General features: G+C 46.4%; 1 protein-coding gene across 1 annotated transcript in view; it reads right to left on the minus strand.

Moving 5' to 3' along the window:
• Positions 1-8,706: 8,706 nt before the first annotated feature.
• Positions 8,707-24,156, minus strand: part of LOC142580881 (neuromedin-K receptor-like) — a 223,401-nt gene continuing 207,951 nt past the window's right edge. Inside the window, exons 4-5 of the mRNA XM_075691179.1 lie at positions 15,932-16,022; positions 8,707-10,039 (exon numbers count right to left, since the gene is read on the minus strand). Coding sequence (XP_075547294.1) covers positions 9,920-10,039; positions 15,932-16,022 — 211 coding nt within the window. The 3' untranslated portion in view covers positions 8,707-9,919. The remainder of the gene's footprint in view (positions 10,040-15,931; positions 16,023-24,156) is intronic.

Here is a 24,156-nt window from a genome sequence, read left to right on the forward strand (position 1 = left end):
CAAGGATGCATTTTTATCATAAGAACCAAGAAATCGCGGTTACAAAAAAGGATATTCAATGACAACACCAAAAATGAAGTGTTTTTCTGCACTGAACATGCTGTGAACTTGAACAAGCGTATAAAAATGATTGAGAATTAACAAAGACTTCTACAATACAACATTGAAGATTATGCCCAAGAAACCGCACCTTTTGTTGCTTAATGACCGGAAATTCTTTTTCCGATAACATCGTAGCCCAAAACAAGGTAGAAAATGCGTATAGAGATAGAAAGTTTAATGATAAGAAAAGCAGAGTTTTTCGACCTGAGACTAATTCCTGCAACCAGCTGTCGAGGAAAGAGGAGGGAACGAAACAGAAACAGGATGGGTGACGGTGACGAAGAGGGAAGAGGCATATCACGTAATGGGCAAGGCTGCACATAGGCTACAGTTGAAACACGTGAACTAGATTCGCACTAGATCCACACTGCGTAAAGCGCAATCGGCACCAGTACCAGTGCCGATTGCGCTTTACGCAGTGTGGATTAGAGTCCCTCCAATAGTGCGCATTGTGCAAATTTACTTAGGCATTTCTGTGAGAAGTGGCTTCATCTCTGCACATGATGTCGCTCAAAAAGTCCGGTGACTCAATTACCAACGGGCAATGGAACCCAATATGTCAAAATTGCACAAATCAAACATTGGCTACCCAAAATCGCATTCTTTGGGGGTGCGAGGGTTTACCCCCTCCCAGGTCGCTCCTGCCAGCTCCCTCACAACAGACGTGGGAAGAGCTGCTCAGAACGCCGGATGAAAAAGTACAAAAAGCCCTCGTTGCCTGGGCCGAAAGGGTCGCTCCTCGTGAGGGGCCATTCTAGGACTCGGGCCTGCCAGATCATAACTGAGCAGGGTCTCAATAAAGTCGTTACCACCCACCACCAGTACCAGTAGCCGCTCAGTGTGTGGTTCGGAATTTACGCCGGTGCTATAATCTGTCCCATCTTCTTCTATCACACACTGACTGGACATCATTACGTGAACGAAATCTTCGACGGTGCGGCGGATGAGTTTCTCAGCGAAGTCCCGCTGTTACGTCTTCTACGTCTGTGGTATCAGCAAGATGGGGCACCCGCACACAGCAGCAGCAGAGCACAAACCTGGCTTGATGTGACTTTTCATGCGCAATAAATTGAAAGGCACGGACCTGTAAATTAGCTGGCTAGGTCACCTGACCTCTCTCCACTCGATTTATTTCTTTGGGGTTATGTGAAGCATCAGGCTTACATGATCAAGACGGACGTCACAGTAGTTCAAGGCAAGGATAATGGATGTCTGTCGTAAAATTCTGGCATCGGTCATCAAGAAAGCCACTGAAGAGGTGATAAAGCGGACTCAGTACTGCGTAGCTGCAAAAGGAGACTCATTCAAACACGTCCTCTAGGCGGCAACTGGTGTTCAACGGAGCTTACGAATTCAAAGATAATAAGGGCACACTAATTTAATTTTTTTGCAGACATCCTGATTGCCATTTCGGCTCATTTAAAGTGGTATATTTAATTTCTTGAACGCATCCGTTTTGCCTTTCTCTATACGTTAAGCGCTTCCCGGTCTGTTTATTTCGCTTTTATTTTTTTACACGAACCTGTTTTTGCAGCACGTATACACTCTCATGAAAAATGAAACCGTCCCTTTAATTTGGCTTTGATCCGAAGCAAGTTTCTGGCGCGAAATATAGCTTTGCGCGCTCTCTTTCGATGCGGGGCGAGCAAAACCGGGATTTCGACACACTCTAGGCCTATTACATTACCTTTTGCATTTCGTGCGTGGTCAGAGCGGCGCTTCGGCTGCGTTATCAAGGGGCTTTTGTTATAAATGTGATCAGTCGGCCTTGAGAGACCGGTTATAAGTGTAACGTAGAAATGAGAGGAAGGAAGAGCTGCAAAGCCGCGAAGCCTGCTGTTGGTGCTTCTTCCGTACCATTATCAAGGTGATGCGCTGTCTCTTCGGGTTTGCGACAGGCAATGCAGTTGCTTTCAATCAGCTTATTTGAAGACACCGCTTTGTGACGCGGGTGGGAGCGTCTGGACGTGATCTTTTTCATATTTCGTGAGGTTTATTTGCCAGCGGGAAATAAATTGTACGCAATTCTTACGTTGCTAAAAACACCGCAGTTAGATTGCATTTAGGGGTGCCTACAAATGCCTCATTGTCACTTTGAAAATTAGGACAGTACTTCTCGAGTTAGATAATTATTTGCAATTAGCGAAATAAATCTCAGGAACGAAATAATTACTGGCGGCTACTCCGCTGTACTGGAAAATGCACTACAATGTCTTGGCGGGCTAGTTGGTGCGGATCCATAAATACTTCGTTTAGCGCAAAACAACGGAAACAAGAAAAGGCGACAGGACAAGGTGTTTTTTGTCCTGTCGCCTTTTCTTGTGTCCGTTGTTTTGCGCTAAACGAAGTATTTATGAATATGCACTACGTTTTCATCGAGTAACACAACTACTCTTTCTTTAAATCTTGGTGCATGATAATTGGAGAACACTATAATTCGCTCAGTAACCGAAATGAGGCCAAACTGGATTCACTCAAAATCACACTCAACAGCAGTCATGCGCCGCAGCGCTTATAATCCGACTCACCAAAAGAAAAAAAGAGAGAGAGGCTGCAGTTTCACCGTTAAGGCGAAGCAGTATTAGTGATATCCAAGTAAACGACAATTACACGAAGGACACCACCGAGAGAATTCAGGCTGTGAAATTGAACTGTCTCCTACTATGAGGTCTTGCATATACTCATATAGCGCCGTCACTTCAGCGATCAATTCTTCGAGGCCGCACGAAGTTTCTTAAGTGCAAGAAATATATACGGGGTTCAGAAAGCTGGTTGGGCCCCAGCCATATCCCCCCCCCCCCCGGAAAACATGAAAACTCTCTGCCCAAGGCCTCAGCTATAATTGGACGCAGAGGACGACAGCCCAAGCAATAGCGTTTTAATTAAGCTTGGGAAAACACCTAGAAATTTAGTTCTATTCTTTTTGTTCCATAAGTATTCGCTTCTTAAAGTTTTCGTACCTTAATGAATGCGACATGCCCTAGCTTATAGCTGTGCCAAGCCGTAGTTGTAGGTCGGTGCATTTTGCGTCTGCAGGTGATAGGCAGCTCAGCATAGTTTATACACCTGTAGTAATTTGTGAAGACACGCAAATGCACTCTCATGAAGAGCTCTACCATAAAAAATCTTGGAGTTTGTATCAGTGTTTACACAGATACGCAAGATCAATTATTGACAAAAAACCGCGACCAATACATGCTTCTTTGAGACATGTTGTAAAATTTGCTTTCATTCATTGTTTGTTGCGCGTTCTCTTGCTCATGAAATAGTCAACATCGAAAACAAACCAAACAAGGTAGACATAGTTCTTTCTCAAACAATTTTGTGGCCTCCTTTTGATGAAAAGCTAAGAGCACAAAAATATTTGCAAAATAACGTGCTTGGGATCACAACTATAGGCTTAACACCTACGGCACGAACCAAGTTCTTGGTGCTAGATCTGTTAAACAAGGCACATATTCACAATCTTCAAGTCTTCATCGATAGCTTTGTTTCACGTGGAACGCGAAGCTAATGCTGTTGCGTTCGTGATACCTTCCTTGCAGACACATGGGCTACCTGACCTGAGCGGGTTGTTTCTGTGATGATGAGTGAAAGTATTGCAGTTGAAGCTGCCTTTAGGAAAATTACATCATGCCAAGTTCCAGTGGTGGTGATTTTTGACCGCAAGTCAGCACTACAAGTTGTAAAGCGAGGTTTAGCGTTGGATATCTGCTTAGAGAGGTCCTTGCGCTGCCTAAAACAACTACGCTGTTTAGGATTCCACCTTGAGTTCCAGTGGTTTGTTTCGTACATCGGTTCGCGTGAAAGCGAAGAAGCGCAAAGCCTTGCGCGCCAAGCACTGACGTGAAAGAATGGCGGCCACGAACCACTTTGTCTTCGTGGTCTCCACCGCATTATTCCTCTGTGACCAAGGAATTCAGCAGATTAGAAGCCTCCCTACTGCACCGTATTCACACGTCGTCTGCGCGTGCTCCGGCGTGGCGACATAACGTAGTACTGACAACATAATAAGTACGTTCGTTTAGTCCTGATAATGGTGACGTAAAATTTTACCTACTCTTTATACTGCTCACAGTTCGTCGAAGAGCAATAGGCTGTCCTAAAGAGCTGAAACATAGAGCGGCTCCTTGTGCGAACATGGAAGTCTTAGCCTTCCCGCAGGGACCTTGTAATTTTCTGGGGGAGGTGTTTCGCCTCCTATACTAAGGTTTCTTAGAAACACGTAGCTGTTCAGCCAGTGGTGACGTTTAACATTGCTGGTTCATTCACGCCAATCGTTCAATATATAGTAAGACTGGACTGCCGAGTTGGATCTGTCCAAGTGAGCTTCCCTACACATCTTGTTTGACCCGTACATCATGGCGGACATCACCCTATAGAGCCAGAAATAAAGCAAGAGCGCACGAGCTGGCCCCGCTGTTCTTGCCACCATCTCATCCTAACTACATCCTCACAGTTTGCAAGCCTTCCCCCGGTTCAATGGTGCCGTGAGCCGGAGGTTGGCCATCTTGTGTGGGGCAACCGAACAGAGTGGAAAAGCCTTCTTCCAATATTTCGCATACGCCTTACTGCCGGCACGCTTCTGCGTGGTCTGGTGCACCTGTAGCTGACGCCATTCTCCTGCTCCTCCTTTCTCCCTCTGCAAAATTATAATGCAACCTTGCAGAGTACACACTAACGCAAAAACACAAACACTCGTCATATATACACATAAGTTTATTGACTTTATTCACGGTGACACCCCACACATTTCAGTTAGACGAAAATAGTGTCACTTAAAACTGCATGAGGCAGTGTAGTGCGCACATCGATACATGAATAAATATAGAGTGTGAGGCTATTTACTGCGTGAGAGATCGCAACTGAGACAAAAATACGCTTGCAGTGTATAATACATTTTTGAAATCCACTAGTGAAGATTCCACAAGCAAGTGACAAAAATATCAGATTTCCTCCTATTTACAGAAACTGCAGGCAATCACACTATGCACTATGATCCATTTTTGATCCGTTTAATGCATATATTTTCCAGTGCCAACAGCGCACAAGTTTCCTTAATCTATACAATAAGCACAAATTATGTAACGTTCTTTGGAAGTTGTGAGCTGCTATTCTAATTTGTGTGTGTGTGTGAGTTCAGACGCTGTTATTGGTAACCGCATGGAAAACTTCCATCACTGCGGGGCCTCTTATCTCTTGTCATGTATCTTTATAGTTCTGAAAGCGTTACCTTCCGATCGCTTCTGAAAAAGCTGCTAAGCTCAAACAGCTAACGGTTGAAATACTAAACATTTTATGATAACGTTTGATGGTACCAAAAACTTGCCTACTTAAAACAGCATGATCTCATTCGTGAAACAGTGAGATAGGCGTTAGGCAAGAACATTTCAGAGAATGTTATCAAGTTGGCATCAACTGCAAGGGAAGCAGTAAGAGGAAGTTTACGACTTCCCGTACCGGGATGACACGCCCTGGAAAAGTCTGCCCCCGTTCTCGCTTGAGTTACTGTGCTGCAGGCTGCCTTGTGCGAAAGTCATGTGGTGTATCGTATCATAAGTGTGGTCCCTCAGACAGTGTAGCAGGTTTAGGTATTTTTCTGCGTATGACCATAATAATTTCGTGCTTCTATCAGGGCTTAATCATACTAATGACATGTTCTGTACGGTGTTAAATCATCACCAACGTTTAGCCGTTATGAATTCATGTGCTACTTGAACAAAGTTTTTGCATATTCTAAGCCCGTCCTACAAATTTCAGCCTTTAGTAGTCCTTCAAAACAAGCTTGATATTGTGCGTGTTGCGTTCTCCTTGAAGCTCGAAGAAATGTTAGGTGCTTATAGACACTGTTGGGGTGTGTTCCGTGCGTAATGCAACACGCAGGTTGTCCCATGTTTGGGATGGCTCCCTGGAATTTTGATATTTTGTACGAGTTCTTATATTACCAACGACAAGTGTCGATGCCGCCTGCTCAAATAAGGCTTCACACTCTTCAGTAAACAAATCTCCGAAGCATGGTTCATTTTCAGCTGCTGCAAAATGTTTCGCAGTCTTTCCAGTAGCCTTAATTGCCGACCAAAGGCTCAGCGCCATTGCAGTTTTCAACTTTGGGCTCCCCAAAATATTAGATAAAATAAACACGTTGCTCAGGTTTCACCCGTCACGTAAAACGTTTTCCAATTCCGGGTGCTGATTTTAGGCAAGATTTATTGGCCTTTGTGTCTTCATCGCATCACGACGTTTCAAGACCGCATAACCACTCAGTCATTCATGAAACTGGAGCAAATAATAAATACGGCGCCTTAAGTGAAAGAAATGCTTATAGCAGTTTGGCTTGGTTGGTTTGGTTTGGTGCCTACAGCGGGCTAGTCTGATCGACTTAACTTTCGCTTTGTCTTCTTCCACTCATTCTACAGGCTTTATTTTATATTATTTATGTATTATTATTTTCTATTAGATGCCAAGCTTAAGCTTTCTGCTCATTTTTAGGCCATGATCCACAGTCAGCATTAGCTTTTTATGGCACTAAACCAGTACGTCCACTTTAGCTCGTATTCTAAACGCGAAGCGTTGGACTTGACGGTTTGTGTGCAGTCACAAGAAGTACGTTCCACGATGACAACGCGTAATTGAACAATGTAGAGGCTTAAATATTCACATGCAGGCATTCCTGCATGCTCGGCACTGACATTCAATAGGACACTTTGACAGTGCCTGCGCAATGTAGTTTTTGTAGGTCTAAAGTGTTGTACACCAGGGACTTATTTACACAACAATATAAGTGCATATGTTTACTAGCGGGAATAACAATGGGTGCTACCTGTGGTCTCGTAATTTTTTTCACATCTAGATGATGAAGTGATGGCATGCATGACTAAGTGTTCTACTAACTGAATCTGTAGAGAGAGCAATGAATCAATGAGTTAGAGAGTAGGCGGGTAATATCAGTAAGTGAATGCATCAGTGAATGATGGATGAACGATACCGTGAAACAAGTAACAGCCTCATTCTTCACAAGGATATAGTCTGACGAGTTAGCACTGACGTAAACGTCACGAACGACAAAGTGTTAAAGACATCAGTTGACTTTTTTACAAGTTCATTTAATTCATTTGTTAAAGCATGGCATTATTGGCATTATTGGCATGGCATTATGGCATTAAACACAGATTCGAGAGATAGCAAGCTATATATAAAATATGCAGCACAGACTATATTATATCGTTCTTTGTTCAAACAATAATACGCACAATCTACTCGGTCGATATTCCATCCGCTTTTCAGTCACCTTAAATGTTGTTGTACTGCCTGTTTACACCTTCCATAATCTTACACGCACGACCCGATGTTACCTGTTTCTCCGTCTCTTTTTGTGTGTGAAGCGTGATAGAGTAAAAGAAGGCACAAATAAAGAGCTAAATTTTTCAACACCAGCAAGCATTATTTCCTACAATTTAATGATATATGCAGAAATAACGCAGAAACAGCAATGCAAACACATGAAAGTATAGAAAACTGGAATGTGGCTCGTATGGTTTCTTTCAAATTCAAAGTGAGTATTGTATATATATATTTATTCAATGTAGAGTCTCATTTATTGGACAAACTGGCAACTAGCAACAGTAAGTAGGCCACTTGAAGAACGGTGATGGTAAGAACACCGCTTTGCTTATGTGAAAAACTAAGCGCTGGTATTCAGTAAGTGATAGTTTGTGCGCCAGCACGAAGAACGACGTAAAGCATTGACATTTGTCTCAACATCAGAGATTGAAATTAATTCACATGAATTATTCAGGCGAGTTCAATTTTCTTTCTTTCATTATTCCATTCCGTTCACTCCAATAACAATAAATTTAATAGCTTCCGAATCTACTAAATAAATTACTAGGTGTGACCCCCCATGTTCCACAATATATGAAGCGCTTTCTGCATTTAATTGGTGATAATACTCATGCCTTGTAAATGACTGGTACCAGAACGTAGACTTCTAGAAAAAGTATTAAAATGTTTAGAAAACTTACTCAATACACCAATCTAGCAACCTTGCATCTGGTACTGGAAGCGACAATAAAGAATGTAACTTTGATTTATATTTCTTTAACCTTATCTGTTAAGAACTTACTCTATCAGACAATAAAGCTTTATAATCATCGTAGTTGGCTAAACCCATCCGTCACTTTCACAACCAATCACTCGACACAATTTACGTACGCTTACAAAAATAGTACATGCCAGACAAGCAGGACACATATGTTTCCCTCGGCTGCCGGGCCGACATCAGCACCCACAAATTTTGCCGCTGTTGAACTGCTGTTGTGAGCGGAGCATGATGTGAGCAATGTTCGCAAAAACAAACAAAACAAAAACACCGCGGTCGGGCAATGCGACAAAGACGTCAGCGTGCCATCCGGTGCCTCTAAGACTAGAGGAAAATGGAGCACATTCTGGAGCCACGTCGACAAGTCACCACCCCTCGAGAAACCGCACACCTGAGTTTCAACCTACACGAGACCTGCAGGGATGCGGAACGCTCTCTTATCTTTTTTTTTCTTTTAGTTCATGCAGTGGAGTCCCCCCCCCCTAATTCTTCGTACGTTTAAGCATAACAGTTCACGCAGCTCTTCCCAAGCATTGTTACTTACAATAATTCTAACGTAGTACAGGCTTCACGCCTGGAGTGTTCCCACCTAAAATGTGATTCGACAGTGTGCAATAACTTTTGCTTTTTGCTTGCAAACAGTTTGTCAATGTTTCGCACCACTGATTCCAAACAACGCAGCATGACCCCTGAAGCAATGGCACAACATGCCTCGGAATCTTGAAACGCAACCTGTCGTGACACATTTAATTGGACGCAGGGAAAAAAATTATCAAATGTTACGACCAACTATCCCGATCCACGACGGTAATACGAACGCCAACACGAGTGCACGTGCATCGGTACGCTAAAGCATTCTATTAAATCAGTAACTCCGACATCCAAGGAGACTTGTGTAACCGGAATCCGTACCAATGTAATCATGTTGGCCCTATGCAGAAGGTATGTATGTGCATTGACTTTTTTTCTGCTCAAGGCGGCAACCCCAGTGAGTGGTTTACGCTCTTGCAGTAACAATGCACATTTTCGTAGACGTTGCAAAAGGCGGTGACTAGGGTTGGTGCTCAAGTGCCTGCCTTGAAATGCCGGCATCCAAGTACTGTTTCTCCAGTTACTGCACCATTAAACGACAGGCTGCCGCTATTGCGCGATAGTTGTGCATTTCTCAACGAGCCTGATTAAGCAACGGGTATCGTTAGGGGAGGCATCTGAATTCTTATATGAATTCTCCAACTCCTCGTCAAGCTAACAATTGGTCGACCCTTTGCATCACTGACTGTGGCAAACGCAGCGTCGCCTCTTGGCAAGCATGGCACAGCATGCCTTTTAGATTACGCCATAGAACGTTTCTTCTTTGTGCAACAATACAGTTATGTTGTTATTTGCAGCAGTGCGCAGAAAAAAAAGAAGCCATGATGTAAACAGGTCCAGTGTCTTAGGCACATAGAGCAACGTTTACAGTGTTTTGCTTCTACAGATAATACAGAGCAAATTTTTGCCCTTGCTCATCAAGATTACATGTTAGGTTACAAAGCTGCTGCGTCAAGGATTTTCATAAAGACAGAACGCGACCTGATCAACGTCCCGCATTCCTGAGGCACGTGGTCCTATCATCACCTGCGATTGCTCTGCAGATACGCGACATCAAAACTCATTTTCATTGGCGGAGCAGCTAGATCACAGGCCTCCAGGAACGACCGCGGTGTTTTTTCGCACGTTTCAGGACTGCAGTCGCACCGAAAGCTGCGTCATAATGGATGAATGGCCGTAGACAATCTCGTCGTGAGGCCGTCGAGCGCAGCAGCGGATGCGAGCCTGAAACTCGGCGTTGAATTTCTCCTGCAGAAAGAAAATCAAAATCAACAAGAGTCACAAACATCGCAGAAAAGAAAAAAATTTAAGGAAAGGTATTTTTGCATTTTTCTCTGTTTAGCAGGCCTTGCACAAAGCCTCCCGGTTATAAGATTAATCTCCAAGAGAACAGTAAAGGTAATAGAGACACCGTTCATACTCTCTATAAACATTAGATACTGCAGGCGCATCTTATAAAAAAGCAACAAGTCAGCAGAAGCAAGCATTATATTTTTGGGACATGAATTGATCATCGAAGAGTTCGCAACTATTTTTTCGTTTACTTTTTCGATATAAACATAACACCACAAGTTTCGTCTGATAGATTTGATGGAGTCATGGGTGGCTTGCTTCGCCGTACGTGCTAGCAGGCAACTGTTGATACACCATACAGTTACACAGCCCTTACGTGCTATAGCTGAGCATAAATGTCAGAGAAGAACCAAGTGAAATCGCGAAACGCCTATGAGGTCTCGACCACTTCACTGGTCGGGCTTCTCAGAAACGCGCAGTATCTGTTTGTTAATTGGCTGTCGAGTAACGTTTCTATACGTCCTTTTCTTTTAGCCGTTCTAGTTTAATAAAAGCACAGTTCTGATATAATCATCTTGTTCTCTTTAAATGTCACTGCATTATGGCTTTCGCTGGGGGCGAAATGCGAAAACACCCGTGTGCTTAGATTTAGGTGCACGTTAAAGAACCCCAGGTGGTCAAAATTTCCGGAGTCCTCCACTACGGCGTGCCTCATAATCAGAAAGTGGTTTTGGCACGTAAAACCCCAAATATTATTATTATTATTATTGCATTATGCCTTTAAACAACGCTGCCCTTGCAGACAAGGCTTGTGAAAACCTGTCAGCATTTCTTGTGTGCCAAGAGATCCGCAAATGAACGCGCTCTGTGCTCCTATGCAGACAGACTTACCGAAAGTGTGATTATTATTCAATAACGCAGTGATAATGAAACATAACACATGATTGAGACGTTGTATAGACCGCGCAACGCAACTGTAGACGCTGATAAGTGATGGCCTAATAGCAGCCGCTAACGGACAGAACTGCACCAAAAAGGTTCAGGAGAAAATCTAAGGCTTTCAGTTGTGTAGGGAACCCTCATGTTTCTATTTCTGAGCGTCCCCGCATCGAGTACAGTCGCACTCTTTTGCTTCGTTATTTGACATAGCCCGGAATTTATGATAGAGCAAGAGAGGGCTTGTAGCAATGCCCCCTTTCAGCACTACTGCGACTTCGAAATTCAACGTAGTGACTTGGCTGGTGCGCTACATCAAAGGTTCGAAATGACGTAACATACCGAAAACTAGCAAAGATTGTATCTATCCTGGAGTTTCCATGTAGCGCAACCAAACCAAAGCTTTTAGCCTGGCGGTAAGAAAAAGTGGCTGCTGGGGTGGTTATATCGTGCGTCACACAGACCTCATATCGTTCTTTCAACCCATGAGTCTCATTATGACTGTGATAACATAATGTAATAATGTGGACAAGAACACCGAGGAGTATGTTAGAGTAAACAGCTAAATGTAAGACCTAACATATAAATGGCAGAACACGTCTGAATTGCTTGCTTTCATTAGCTCTATTAGTAAGCATAAAATTTAGTAATGAAGTATCATTCGATATTCGAGCAGTTTCTTGCGCGAGGCGTTCCTTATGAGGCAAAAGTAATTACTGCTCAGCTTGTATAAAGAAGTATAAAAGAAGATCTAAAGTAATCTCAAAGGAGGACCGAGGACACCTGAATGAAGAAAAGTTAAATGAATTCTGGAGTTCTCAGTGCTAAAAGCACGATTTCGTTACGAGGCACGCCGTAGCGGGGGACTCCACATTAATTTTGACCACCAGGGGATCTTGAACGTGCATTTTTGCATTTTGCCCCCATTGAAACGCGGCCCCCGTGACCTCGTGCTTAACAGCGCAACACCATAGCCGCTAAGACACCGCGGCAGGTAATAAAGAAGGGTTGCCAATATTAAACCTAAATCACTGCGGCTGGTACCGAGGCATCTTGGCGAAATTTATTCGTTGCCTAACGAAGAATGGAATGTGTTTGTTGGCTAACACTTCCTGGCTGAAGTGCTCCAACAAAAAAGAAAGGGGTGTCTGGAGGTCAAGATCAATGAAGAAGATGGGTGGGAGGGGCTGCAGATTCAATTTTTGCACACGCGTGGACGATCTAGTGAGATCGCCGTACCGTGTCGGCGATCCGAACCGTACCGTACCGCCGTAAGGTGTCGCCGTACCAACCAGCTCGTATACAAACCTTAGATCTAGTGAGGTTAAATGGGGAACGATGTTCTAAGACGCGTGTCACACAAAACAGCTCCATTCGCAGTATTGTATGCGCAGTAATAATGTTATATGGTCTTGGCTTGGTAGCGCGAAGTGAACACGGACACAGAAAGGAGCAGACAGGACGAGCGCTGTGTCCGTGTTCACTTCGCGCTACAAGCCAAGACCATGTTACCGTACCAACTCGCCCAACTGTCTATCTTTTTGAATAATATTATAAATGAGAGCTTAAAGAAAATTTGCGGTTCCGCTTCCACGAATTGATCTTCTGCCTGTACGGCAGCGTATGGTGCAGTATCGTGCTAAACAGGCTTCGTCTAGGTGTTGAGTGGGCACTAAATCAAAACGCTAAGTCAGTTGAGACGGATAACGCGTTCTCTGAAAACTCTGTTGTCGCTAGTTTTGAAATAATACATTGATTATTAGAAGCGAAAATGAAGGTCAAATTTTCAGTTTTCGAATTTCGCGCTGAGTCCTCAACGCATCTACGTCACTGTGACGTCACGAATTTCAAGGTAGCTTTTCGTATTTGGGTCACGTTTGCTCAGAAAGAGTTCTCGCGTCTCGCCATGTTCAATCTTTGCCTCCTTTAGAACACACTGTAGTCTATCTTTATTGCTAAATAATTACGTACGTTCTAGGTGCGGATGCGGATACTTGAAAGAGGCGTCGCCACCCGTTTATTATCATTGCGCTTTTTCTGGATAGCCAAGCATATTATTGCGATAAGAGTGGTGTTTTTGACATAATAGAAGAGTAATTTACTGATACAGAAGAAATCGATTTTCTCTTTAGTGTCCCATCGAAATGGCAGCGTGGGTAAATCACCAATATTGTGTGCACTTTGTGTATGCTGTCCTTTCTTTGTACCCGCCGTAGTTGCTCAGTGGCTATGGTGTTGGGCTGCTGAGCACGAAGCCGCGGCATCGAATCCCGGCCACGGCGGTCGCATTTCGATAGGGCGAAATGCGTAAACACCCGTGTACTTAGATTTAGGTGCATGTTAAAGAACCCCAGGTGGTCAAAATTTCCGGAGTACCCCACTACGGCGTGCCTCATAATCAGAAAGTGGTTTTGGCACCTAAAACCCCATAATTTATTTTTTGTCCTTTCTATGTACCATCGTCCTGTGGTGCCTTATGCCTGATCATAGTCTCCTGATCAAAATGCTCATTTATTGTAGGATCCCTCAGCCAGCCACAAAGAACGGTTCGTCGTCATCATTTATTTTCGCATTTTCCCTCTTTAAATGATGATAACAGAATGTGTATTGAGAACCGATAGAGCTTCAGTCCGCTGTATGGATAAAAATAAAAACTTTGAAATCAAAAGAAGATAAATAAAGGAGAAAAGACGGCTTCGCCTAAATTATCATCCAAAAGTAGGCAGTGTAGTTAATAACTTTTTTTGCTTATAGCAAATTTTCTGCCAACTTAGATATTGATTTCATTGCACAAGCAAAGCCCCAGTCCATGGCAGCTGGCTAGAATAATCAGCCCAAGGTCGACTTCTCTGCTTTGGCTCTCGTCATCTTCATCAGCCTATTTTTAACTCGACTGAGGCGAAAGCCTCTCCAAGCCATTTCCTACCTATTTCAACCGCTAACTGATCCCAACTAGCTACCTGGATATTTCCTAATTTCATCACCCCCACCTAATTTTCTGCCCTCCTTGACTGCACTTCCCTCCCCATGGTAGCGATTCTGTAACACTAATGGTCAACCGCTTATCAGCTCTACACATTGCATGGTCTGCTAAGCTATTTTTTTTCTCTCAATGTCAATTAGAATATCAGGTATCCCCGTTTGCTCTCAAATCCACGCCGCTCTCTTCCTGTCCCTTATCGTTACGACTATCATTCTTCATTCCATCGTTCTTTGCGCGGTCCTGAACTTGTTCTCGAGCTTCTTTGTAAACCTCCAAGGTTCTGCTTTATATGTTAGCACCGGTAGAATGCAATGATTGTACACATGTCTTTTCAACGACAGTAGTAACCTCATTAAAACTTCTTTCTGGGCGAGTTGGTGCATACTTGACATAAAAATTGTTACAGCACAATCACATGCAACCACAAAGTATGAAGGACGGACACAAGCGCTGACTGTCAACTAAATTTTATTGACGGGATACGGATACCTTATATAAGGGGAAAGGCAGAAGTGAAGGAGGAAGGATTGTATCACTCCCTTCCATCTTCACTTCTGCCTTTCCCCTTATATAAGGTATCAGTCTTCCGTCAATAAAATTTAGTTGACAGTCAGCGCTTGTGTCCCGTCCTTCATACTTTGTGGTTGCATGTGATTGCGCTGTAACAATTTTTATGTCAAGTAGTAACCTCCCATTCAGAATTTATTAATGCCTGCCGTATGCACTCTAACCCACTTTTATTCTTCAGTAAATTACCTTCTCATGATTAGGGTCCCCTGTGAGTAATTGAGCTAGATAAACGTAGTCCTGCACAAACTCTAGAGGCTGACTGGTGATCATGAATTCTCGTTTCCTTGCCAAACTACTGAATATTACCCTTTGGCTTCCACATATTACTCTACAACCCTACTCTTACACTTAATCGGTTAAGGTCCTCAATCATTTCTTTCAATTTATCCCAAGTGTTGCTAAACAGGACAATGACATGTGCAAAGCAAAGGTTGTTGAGATATTCGCAGTTGATCCTCACCCCTAAGCCTTGCAAGTCTAATAACATGAATACTTTTTCTATGAATACAGTGAATAGCATTGGAGAGATTGTGTCTCCTTGCCTGAACCCTTTCTTGACACGGAAGATAGCAAGGTAGTGAAGACATATGTGTAACCCGTACGTTTGCAGAGGCTCTCTGCGAAAGCAACAACATCAAGCGATCGTACCTCACAGCCACTTCACTCAGAAAGAGAGAGAGAGAGAGGTATTAAGCAGAAAATTGTCAGGTTGGCTGCCCTACGATTGAAAAGATGAACAAGGGGAATGGAAAGAGGTGAGAGAGAGAGAGCAACGCGGTGGCGTGTGCACGTGCGCGGACCGCACCACGCAGTTAAAGGCGCTCGCACAAAGTGTAATGGAATATAGCCTTGCAGAGAAAGCTCAACCAAACTGACAAGAAACATTTGAACACTGGGCTACGATAGAGTAGCGCGATAAAGAGGCAACTATATAGTTCCTGGAGGGCGAATATACTTCGGAAAGTAATGAGTATTAGAGGAAGACAGTATCGGAGGAAGAAGTGACCCCGCCGGTGTAATCGATGTCATCTAGAGCATGATGTTCACTCAATGGCACAACCTACAGTGATTTTCACCGTTTGTGTGTTTATTCTTTAAACTTATTGCTCATATATTCATAAAACTCTTTTTACGTGGATGCTCTCTAGGATTGGCCATCGCCGTGGCCATCGTCTCATTATCACGTGGACAGACTATCGTGAATGGTGAGAACCCAAGTGTCCACCAATGAGGAATCCCTCTTGCGTAAGAGAAGTTTCATGAATAGAAGCACTGAGTGGCGGCGCTTGCTAACCCTTACGGAAGATACGGACTCTATACTGCGCGATGAAGAGAGGAAGGTGGTAATAAATACTTACGCTGTAGATGGCGTAGATGAATGGATTGTAGCAGGAGTTGCTCATGGCCAGCCAGTGGCAGCAGAACCAGATGACATTGATGTAGCGATATCTGCATGAACAAAAATAAGTACGGGAGTGAAAACAGGTACCACCACCATAACATCCTCTTTGTAGTATTAACAGAGTAGGACTAATCTAAGAATGTTTCTCTGCGACAAATAAATTATTGAAACGTGTACTTATATATCGTTCTCCAGTGACCGCTTTATCACCGACTAACACATGTTAAACGTTATCGCTGCGCGCCGGACGATACGCGCGCCTGCGCGTATCGGAAGTTTCGCGGACGTTATCTATGGTTGTATCTGTTGTCTATTGTCACCGAACTTTGTGCAACGTAATTGTAAGCGCGACACCTATTGGATAGTACTTTCTGGAAGACACGCGGGCACCAGCTATCACGCTGGATGCTTAGACTAGTCATGTACAAAAGCCGACATGCTTGACTCGCTGATCTGATTTCGACGATCGCCGACTAAGGTCGCCGCTATCGTTCTGCTTTGAGCATCACTTGCCTTTGTGGGCACATGATCGCCCAATAAAGAGTTAGTTTCATGATTCGCACTTTTCGCTGCTGTGTTCTTCAACGATACATCTGGTGGATGTAATTTGTGTTCATGTACCGAAGGCCCTCGCAAAGCCGTGAAACAAGCCAGAACCGCGAAGACAACACCAACGTCGTCCCCGACCATCGAGCTGGCCTCAGGTTACGAAACCAGCACTCGTAGTACAGACTTCTTCCCGAGAAGAGCAAGAAGCGCACGGCCCCGATAGCAGCAGAAGCAATGACAGATCTAGTGTCGCCAACACCGATCGTGGTGCAGCCCCCTAAGGAGCCACCGAGGTTCGTCGATAAACATTTGGGGACCCAAAAAGCTGGCTGGAGACGTACGAAACGATTGCTACATTTAACAATTGGAACAGCCATGACAATGCGTCATGTCTTTTTCTCATTGTAAGACACCGCCAGAACGTGGTTCGAGAATAGAGAAACCACCTTAACAACGCGGGACCTGTTCCGCAGCGGCTTCCTACAGACCTTCACAAACGTTGTGCACAAAAAGCGGGCCAAAACTCTGCTAGAAACCCCATTGCAGCTGTCCAACGAGAACATAGTGATCGTCACCGAGGAGATGGCTCGCCTGTTACGCCCCGCCGAACCCGACATGCTCAAGGAAAAGAAAGTTCGTTTCCTTATGCGTGGTGTAAAACAAGAGCTCTTCGCTGGAGTGATACATAACCCGCCGAACACCGCAGCAGAATTTCTCAGTGAGACCACGATCATTGAGACGACGCTGGAAATGTTAAATAGACACAATAATCGTCACTCTATTTCACACTTCGCCGACTTTCACGCACTCTGGTCCAACGACCTGCGGGAGACTATAAGAACAGTTGAGGGCGAAGAACGCCGAAGAACGTTGCCATCGTCGCAGCCCCTGGTTGCAGCGATTGCTGATGTCACACAGAAAGAAATTCAGGAGTCGCTAGGAGCCCCATAATAGCCGCAGCCTCAGCCTGAAGCAATTAGCTACGCTGCCGTTGTCCACCGTCGAGTCCCTTCTCCGGGCCCGCGCTAGGGCCCGGTAACGCCACCAGGTCCGTCGTCAACCACAACCGCTGCCGCCAGCCCTTCCACCTGTCCGCCCACGCAGTGCCCCGAGGAAGACAGACGTGTGACGCGCTCATGACCACCTACTATCACTGCGCACTCTGCTATCACTGCGGAGAAGCGGACCACGTCTACCGCCGCTGCCCATACCGCGATTTAGGACTACGATGGTTCGTAGTCAACGGGCCGTGCCCACAGCAAGGTGATCGGCCTCGTGATATTGCCGGCTACCTCGCCGCAACGCAGTGGAGACCCCGACGATCTTCCCGCTCACTGTCAACAAGACACTTGCCATCGCAGCGTCGACCATAGACTGGCCTAGCCTGTGGCCGGTCTCTAGCCCACATCCGGAAAACTAAATGTAGCAACAGATGTAGATGCAGTTGTTGTTCATCGAAATGCCGAAGATTCTCCGCCACCGCCTACGACGTTGCAAGAAATACCTCGACAATGACGCAACGAAACGCCGCCATCCAGACGCCGCCTCATAGCTAAGCAGTTGCCCCTCAAGAAAGCCCGACAACGCGACGTCACAGCACCAGGACAACGCGACGCTGCCGTCATCCGACGCCACGGCCTAACTGCAACGTAAGGCCGAGAACCATCGACCTCAACGTTACTGTCCATGATCAAAAAGTCACCGCCCTAGTCGACACAGGAGATGACTAACCTGCCGTCAGTCGACACTTCGCCGCCAAGTTGAGGAAAGTAAAGACTGGTTGGGAAGGCCCCCCCCAAGTCCGGACAGCTGGAAGACACATGATATCGCCGACTGTAATCCGCACGGCAGGAATTAGCGTTCATGACCGATCCCACCCTGCGACATTCGTTATTCTCCAACAGTGTTCGCCAACCGTAATTCTCGGTGTGGACTTCTTGAATCAACATGGCGTGATCAACGACCTGAATTCCAAATCGATAACGCCTCTATTTGAACGCCAAGCGATACCGCCGGAAAGTTTGTCTTGAGTCTTGAGTGTGCTCTAAGATCGTAAGCGTCCCGCCTCGCTCCAGTATCATTATTTCCGCCGGAAGCGAAACACGCGCAGACGAAGGCGTCATCGAGGGTGACCAACATCTACTGCTCGATTGTGAAACTTGCGTCGCAAGAGGAATCGATCGATTGCACGGAGGAAAAGCAAAAGTAATGCTGGCAAACTTCAATCAAGAATATTGTTACGTGTGGAAAGACACAGACTAAAGAGGCTATTTACACTGGAGCCAGACAGCCAGGCCGACACTCGCTCACGCCAAGGGCACCGAGCAACTTCAAGTCGTTCTCGTGGCGGCTTGTCTCTTGAGCATCGCTCGATGATATCATAATACTACTCCCTCCCCCCCCCCCCCCCCGGCGGCAAAAGCGCCGTCACTGTGCTATTAAATATACAAGGCGCGTGGAGAGTTGTAAGGCTGGAGCCGGGCGACGCGACGTGGACAATGTCACTGGTTGTCACAGCGGAAGACGTAGTGAGCGTGGCTAGAACGATTTCATAGGTGACATCGGTCACTTGGCGTAGCACGCGATATAGGCCTGTGTAACAGGAAAGCAGTTTTTCACAAAGGCCAACTTTACACGATGGTGACCAAAACAACACGAGGGTGCCGGGCAAAAAATCGACATCATGGTGACGGAGGTCGTAGCGTTGCTTCTGTTTGTCTTGAAACACTAGTAGACGAGCGCGCAAGTTAGCGAGCATGGTCAGCATAAGCGATTCCATCACGGGCATAATCGCTCGTTGAAGCTGTGGCGGACGGAAGCACAGTTTCCAGTAGTAGGGTCGGTTCTCGGCCATACAAGATGTAAAACGGGGGAAAGCCAGCAGTTTCGAGACGGGAAGAGTTGTACGCAATGGTAATGTAAGGTAGAGCCAGGTCCCAGTCACGGTGGTCTGAAACGTATTTGGATAGCATGTCTGTAAGGGCGTGGTTCAAAAGCTCAGTAAGGCCGTTCGTTTGGGGGTCGTAGGAGGTGGTAAATTTATGCTGTATTGAGCAGACACGCATGATATCGTCGATGACTTTGGCCAAAAACATACGGCCGCGGTCTGTTAGCAATTGACGCGGAGCACCATGCATCGAAATGATATGCAGGAGGAAGTCCGCAACATCAGTTGCGCAAGTGGTCGGAAGAGCGCGAGTTACGGCGTAGCGGGTCGCATAGTCCGCATCGACTGCAATCCACTTGTTTCCTGATGTAGATTGCGGAAATAGGCCGAGAAGGTCTAAGCCGACTTGATGAAAGGGCTCGGCTGGGATGTCGAGCGGCTGCAGGTAACCAGCAGGGAGCTGGGAAGGCTTCTTGCGTCGTTGACAAAGTTCACAAACGGCGACGTAACGTCGTACAGAACGGGCAAAACTGGGCCAGAAAAAACGGCGACGTACACAGTCATAGGTTCGAGATATGCCGAGGTATCCTGCCGTTGATGCGTTGTGAAGCTCTTCTGGAACGGTGTAGCGGAGGTGTTTAGGTATTACAAGTGGGAACTCAGAACCGTCCGGATGAAGGTTACGTCGGTACAGAGTACCGTAGCGGAGGACGAAGAGGCGTAGAGCAGCGTCGGCAGGAGAGTGTCCAAAACGGTCGATGAGTCTGATGTAGGCGTCACGACGTTGCTCGTCGGCGAAATGAAGCAGCTGTGAAACAGAGAATACGCAAGAAGCATTGGCAATATTGAAGGAGTCAGAGTTGTTAACAGGGTAACGCGACAAGCTGTCAGCGTCTTGGTGCAGGCGGCCAAACTTGTAGACCACGGAATATGAAAATTCCTGTAGCCTCAAAGCCCATCGACCAAGCCGGCCTGTGAATCTTTTAGCGATGAGAGCCAGCAGAGAGCATGATGGTCAGTGACTACGGAAAAAGGGCGACCGTAAAGGTAAGGACGGAACTTCGCAAGCGCCCAGACAACATCAAGGCATTCTCGTTCCGTAATGGAATAGTTGCGCTCCGATGGTGCTAGGAGGCTGCTCGCATAAGCAATAACGCGATCCTGTCCGCGCTGACGCTGGGCTAAGACGGCACCTATGCCATGCCCGCTGGCATCTGTACGCAATTCTGTAGGGGCATCAGGGTCGAAGTGGGCGAGAATGGGTGGTGAGCTTAGAAGAGCGACGAGACGAGAGAAGGCGGTGGCTTCTGCAGCACCCCACGAGAATTTTACGCCTTTCCTCAAAAGATTAGTGAGGAGTCTAGCAATTGCCGCAAAATCTGGAACAAAACGACGAAAGTACGAGCATAGCCCTACAAAACTTCGAACGTTTGCGGCTGTCTTCGGAACCAGAAACTATCGGACAGCGCGAGTTTTGTAGCGAGGAGGCTGTACTCAGGAAGCGTCAACGAGATGGCCCAAAAAAGTAATTTGGCGGTGGCGAAAACGACATTTGGATGAGTTAAGTTGCAGCTTCGCCTTTCGAAATAAATCAAGTATCGTGAAGAGAGGGGGTTAACCGAGGGTCCCGATTTTTATTAGTCATATCACAAGAAGCGAACAAACACTGACACCAAGGACAACATAGGGGAAATTACTTATGCTTAATGAATGAAATAAAGAAACGATAAAAAAAAAAGAAACGAACCCACAACCTTCGCATTTCGCGAAGGTTGTGGGTTCGGTTCCCACCTGCGGCAAGTTGTTTTTTCATCCACTTTAATTTCCATTAATTTATCGTTTCTTTATTTCATTCATTAAGCATAAGTAATTTCCCCTATGTTGTCTTTGGTGTCAGTGTTTGTTCGCTTCTTGTGATATGATCAAGTATCGTTGTTAGACGCTCAAGGTGAGTGTCGAACGTTGGAGAGAAGATCATGACACCGACGACGTAGCAGAGGCATGTGGACCATTTGAAGCCTTGGAGCAAGGAGTCCATCATACGCTCGAAGGTGGCAGGGGCGTTGCATAATCCATACGGCATTACTTTAAATTGGTATAGGCCATCACGTGTGATGAACGCAGTTTTCTCCCTGTCCACATCGTCAACAGCAATCTGCCAGTATTCCGAACGAAGATCAATACAAGTGAAATAGCTGGAACCGTGGAGGCAGTCAAGGGTGTCGTCTATACGTGGGAGTGGGTAGACGTCCTTCTTAGTAATGTTGTTCAGATGACGATAGTCTACACAGAAGCGCCACGTGCCATCCTTCTTCTTAACCAACACCACAGGTGACGCCCACGGACTCGAAGAAGCCTCAATGATGTTTTTATCTAGCATTTTGTTCACTTCACTTTGAATTACTCGGCGTTCCGACGCAGAAACTCGATACGGCCGTCGGTGAATAGGCGTACCATAGCCAGTAAGAATCCGATGTTTGACCGCGAGCGTCTGGCCTAAAGGGCGATCATCGAAATCGAAAATACCTTGGTAGGACGATAAATCTTGGCAAAGATCTTCGGCCTGCGCTGAGGACAGGTCCGTCGCAATCATTTTCATTATGTTGGGATCGGCGCCCGAGGCTGGTGCGAGGGGCCTGCTAAGCTCGCAACAACCATCGGTCGATAACGCTGCCACGTGATGGTAGCCGAGACAATAAACGGTGGCAAGGCAAACATGTTGCGGTACAATTTGATTTGCCAATCCAAAGTTAAAGACAGGCATTCGAGTGGGGTTCACAGTAATAGTAAGTATACTGTGAGGCATGGTAACGTCATACTGTAGTGGAATGTCGGACAGAGGAGTGACGAGGTACTCCCCATCAGGAATTGGTGGGGAGTACCTGATGGGGAACCGGCAGGTTCAATATAGGCTATTGACTTTGGCGGCAGGTGAAGAAAGCCGGTGGGGCGTAAGCGGCAGTGGGGTGCGTCAGAAGATTCAGCGAGAATCGGCAACTCAATGCGAAGGGTACTGGAAGAGCAGTCAATGAGAGCAGAATGTGCAGAGAGAAAATCGAGGCCGAGAATGAGGTCGTGGGGGCAATGAGAAATTACGGTGAAGAGGGCAGAAGTGTGGCGGCCGGTGATGCTGACACATGCCGTACACATGCCGACGATAGGCACAGTACCGCCATCCGAAACGCGGACGACGCGCGCTGACGCTGGGGTGAGGAGCTTTTTGAGTCGTCGGAAGGCAGCACTCATAATAGAAATATGTACTCCTTTATCGATGAGTGCCGTGACCGGATAGCCGTCAACGTCAACAAGGTTTTGTTTCGTAACATGAGCAGAGGATTTTAGGACAGGGTCGACAACGCAGCTTCACCTCCAGAAGCTGCAGTGCCTAGTTTTCCGGCTGGATCCGGGAGGCGATAGGCGGCGAAGAGAAGCGACGGGGTTGGGGCGAACGAGACTGATGGCGTCGAGGTGAGGGAGAGCGGCTGTAGCGAAGGTTCGGAGCAGGAGCATCAGCGGCAATGAGTTCATGGTGGGTGGTATAGGGAACAGAAGGTCCGAAAGTGCGGGAATAAGCGGCGGCGTATGTCTGAGGAGGTGGTGGCCATCGGTTGCGACAGTGACGAGCGACGTGGCGGATGCGATAGCAGTGGAAGCAGATCTGCCTGTCATCAGGGGTACGCCATTCCGACGGGTTGCAGCGAAATGTGGCAGAAAAGGACTGCCTGGGACGAGGAGAGCCGCTAGGGAACTAGGGAACGCTGGGTTGAGACATGGAACACACGGAGTTCAGATTCATGTTCTCAAATTCCTGTCTGACGACGGCCTGAATCATCGCAATGGTGTTTGCTGGCGGATCGGGAGGCCTTGTGGAGAAAGCTGGCGAACAGGCGGCCTCGAGTTCGCGGTCGAACCTCATATGGCGACGTAGCAGCAGTGTTGGGTAGCCACGTGATGTGGTGTGAGATAAGGCGGCTCGTAGCTTGTTCAAGGCGACGGCATTCTTTTATGATGGCGTCGATAGTCGAGACGTTGCCGAAAACAATCAAATTGAAAGCGTCGTCGGCAATGCCTTTTAGCACATGTGCCACTTTATCTGCTTCGGACATATTATCGTAAGTTTTGCGGCATAGAGCCAGGACGTCGAGGATGTATGAAGCGCACGCCTCTGTAGATGACTGAACACGAGACGCAAGAGCCTTTCTCGCGGCAACCTTGTGCCCAATGGAGTCGCCTAACAGTTCCCGTAGCTTTTCTTCGAAGCTGTCCCAACTGGTTATCTCGTCGTCATGCGTTTGGTACCACAAGCGTGGGGTGCCACCGAGATAAAAGGTGACATTGGCGAACATAATCGTTGGGTCCTGCTTGTTATTAGCACTGGCATGTTCATAGAGCTTTATCCATTCGTCAACGTCCTGTCCCTCCAGGCCAGAGAACACACCAAGGTCGCGATGTGGGGCAACCGTGACGATTGGAGCAGTCGGACAAGCCGAAGCCGTCGCAGAGGTGGGCTCGTCACCGGGAGGCGTGGTGACAAGCTCGATGTGCCGACCACTTCGGAGTTCCGTGGACGGGGGTCGCTATCCTCCACCAGACTGTTATGTGTGGAAAGACACAGACGAAAGAGGCTATTTACAGGCTATTTACACAGGAGTTAGACAGCCAGGCCGACACTCGCTCACGCCAAGGGCACCGCGAAACTCCATCGTCGTTCTCGTGGCGGCTCGTCTCTTGAGCATCGCTCGATG

The sequence above is a fragment of the Dermacentor variabilis genome, chromosome 1 (genome assembly GCF_050947875.1).
Source record: "Dermacentor variabilis isolate Ectoservices chromosome 1, ASM5094787v1, whole genome shotgun sequence".
Taxonomy (NCBI): domain Eukaryota; kingdom Metazoa; phylum Arthropoda; class Arachnida; order Ixodida; family Ixodidae; genus Dermacentor; species Dermacentor variabilis.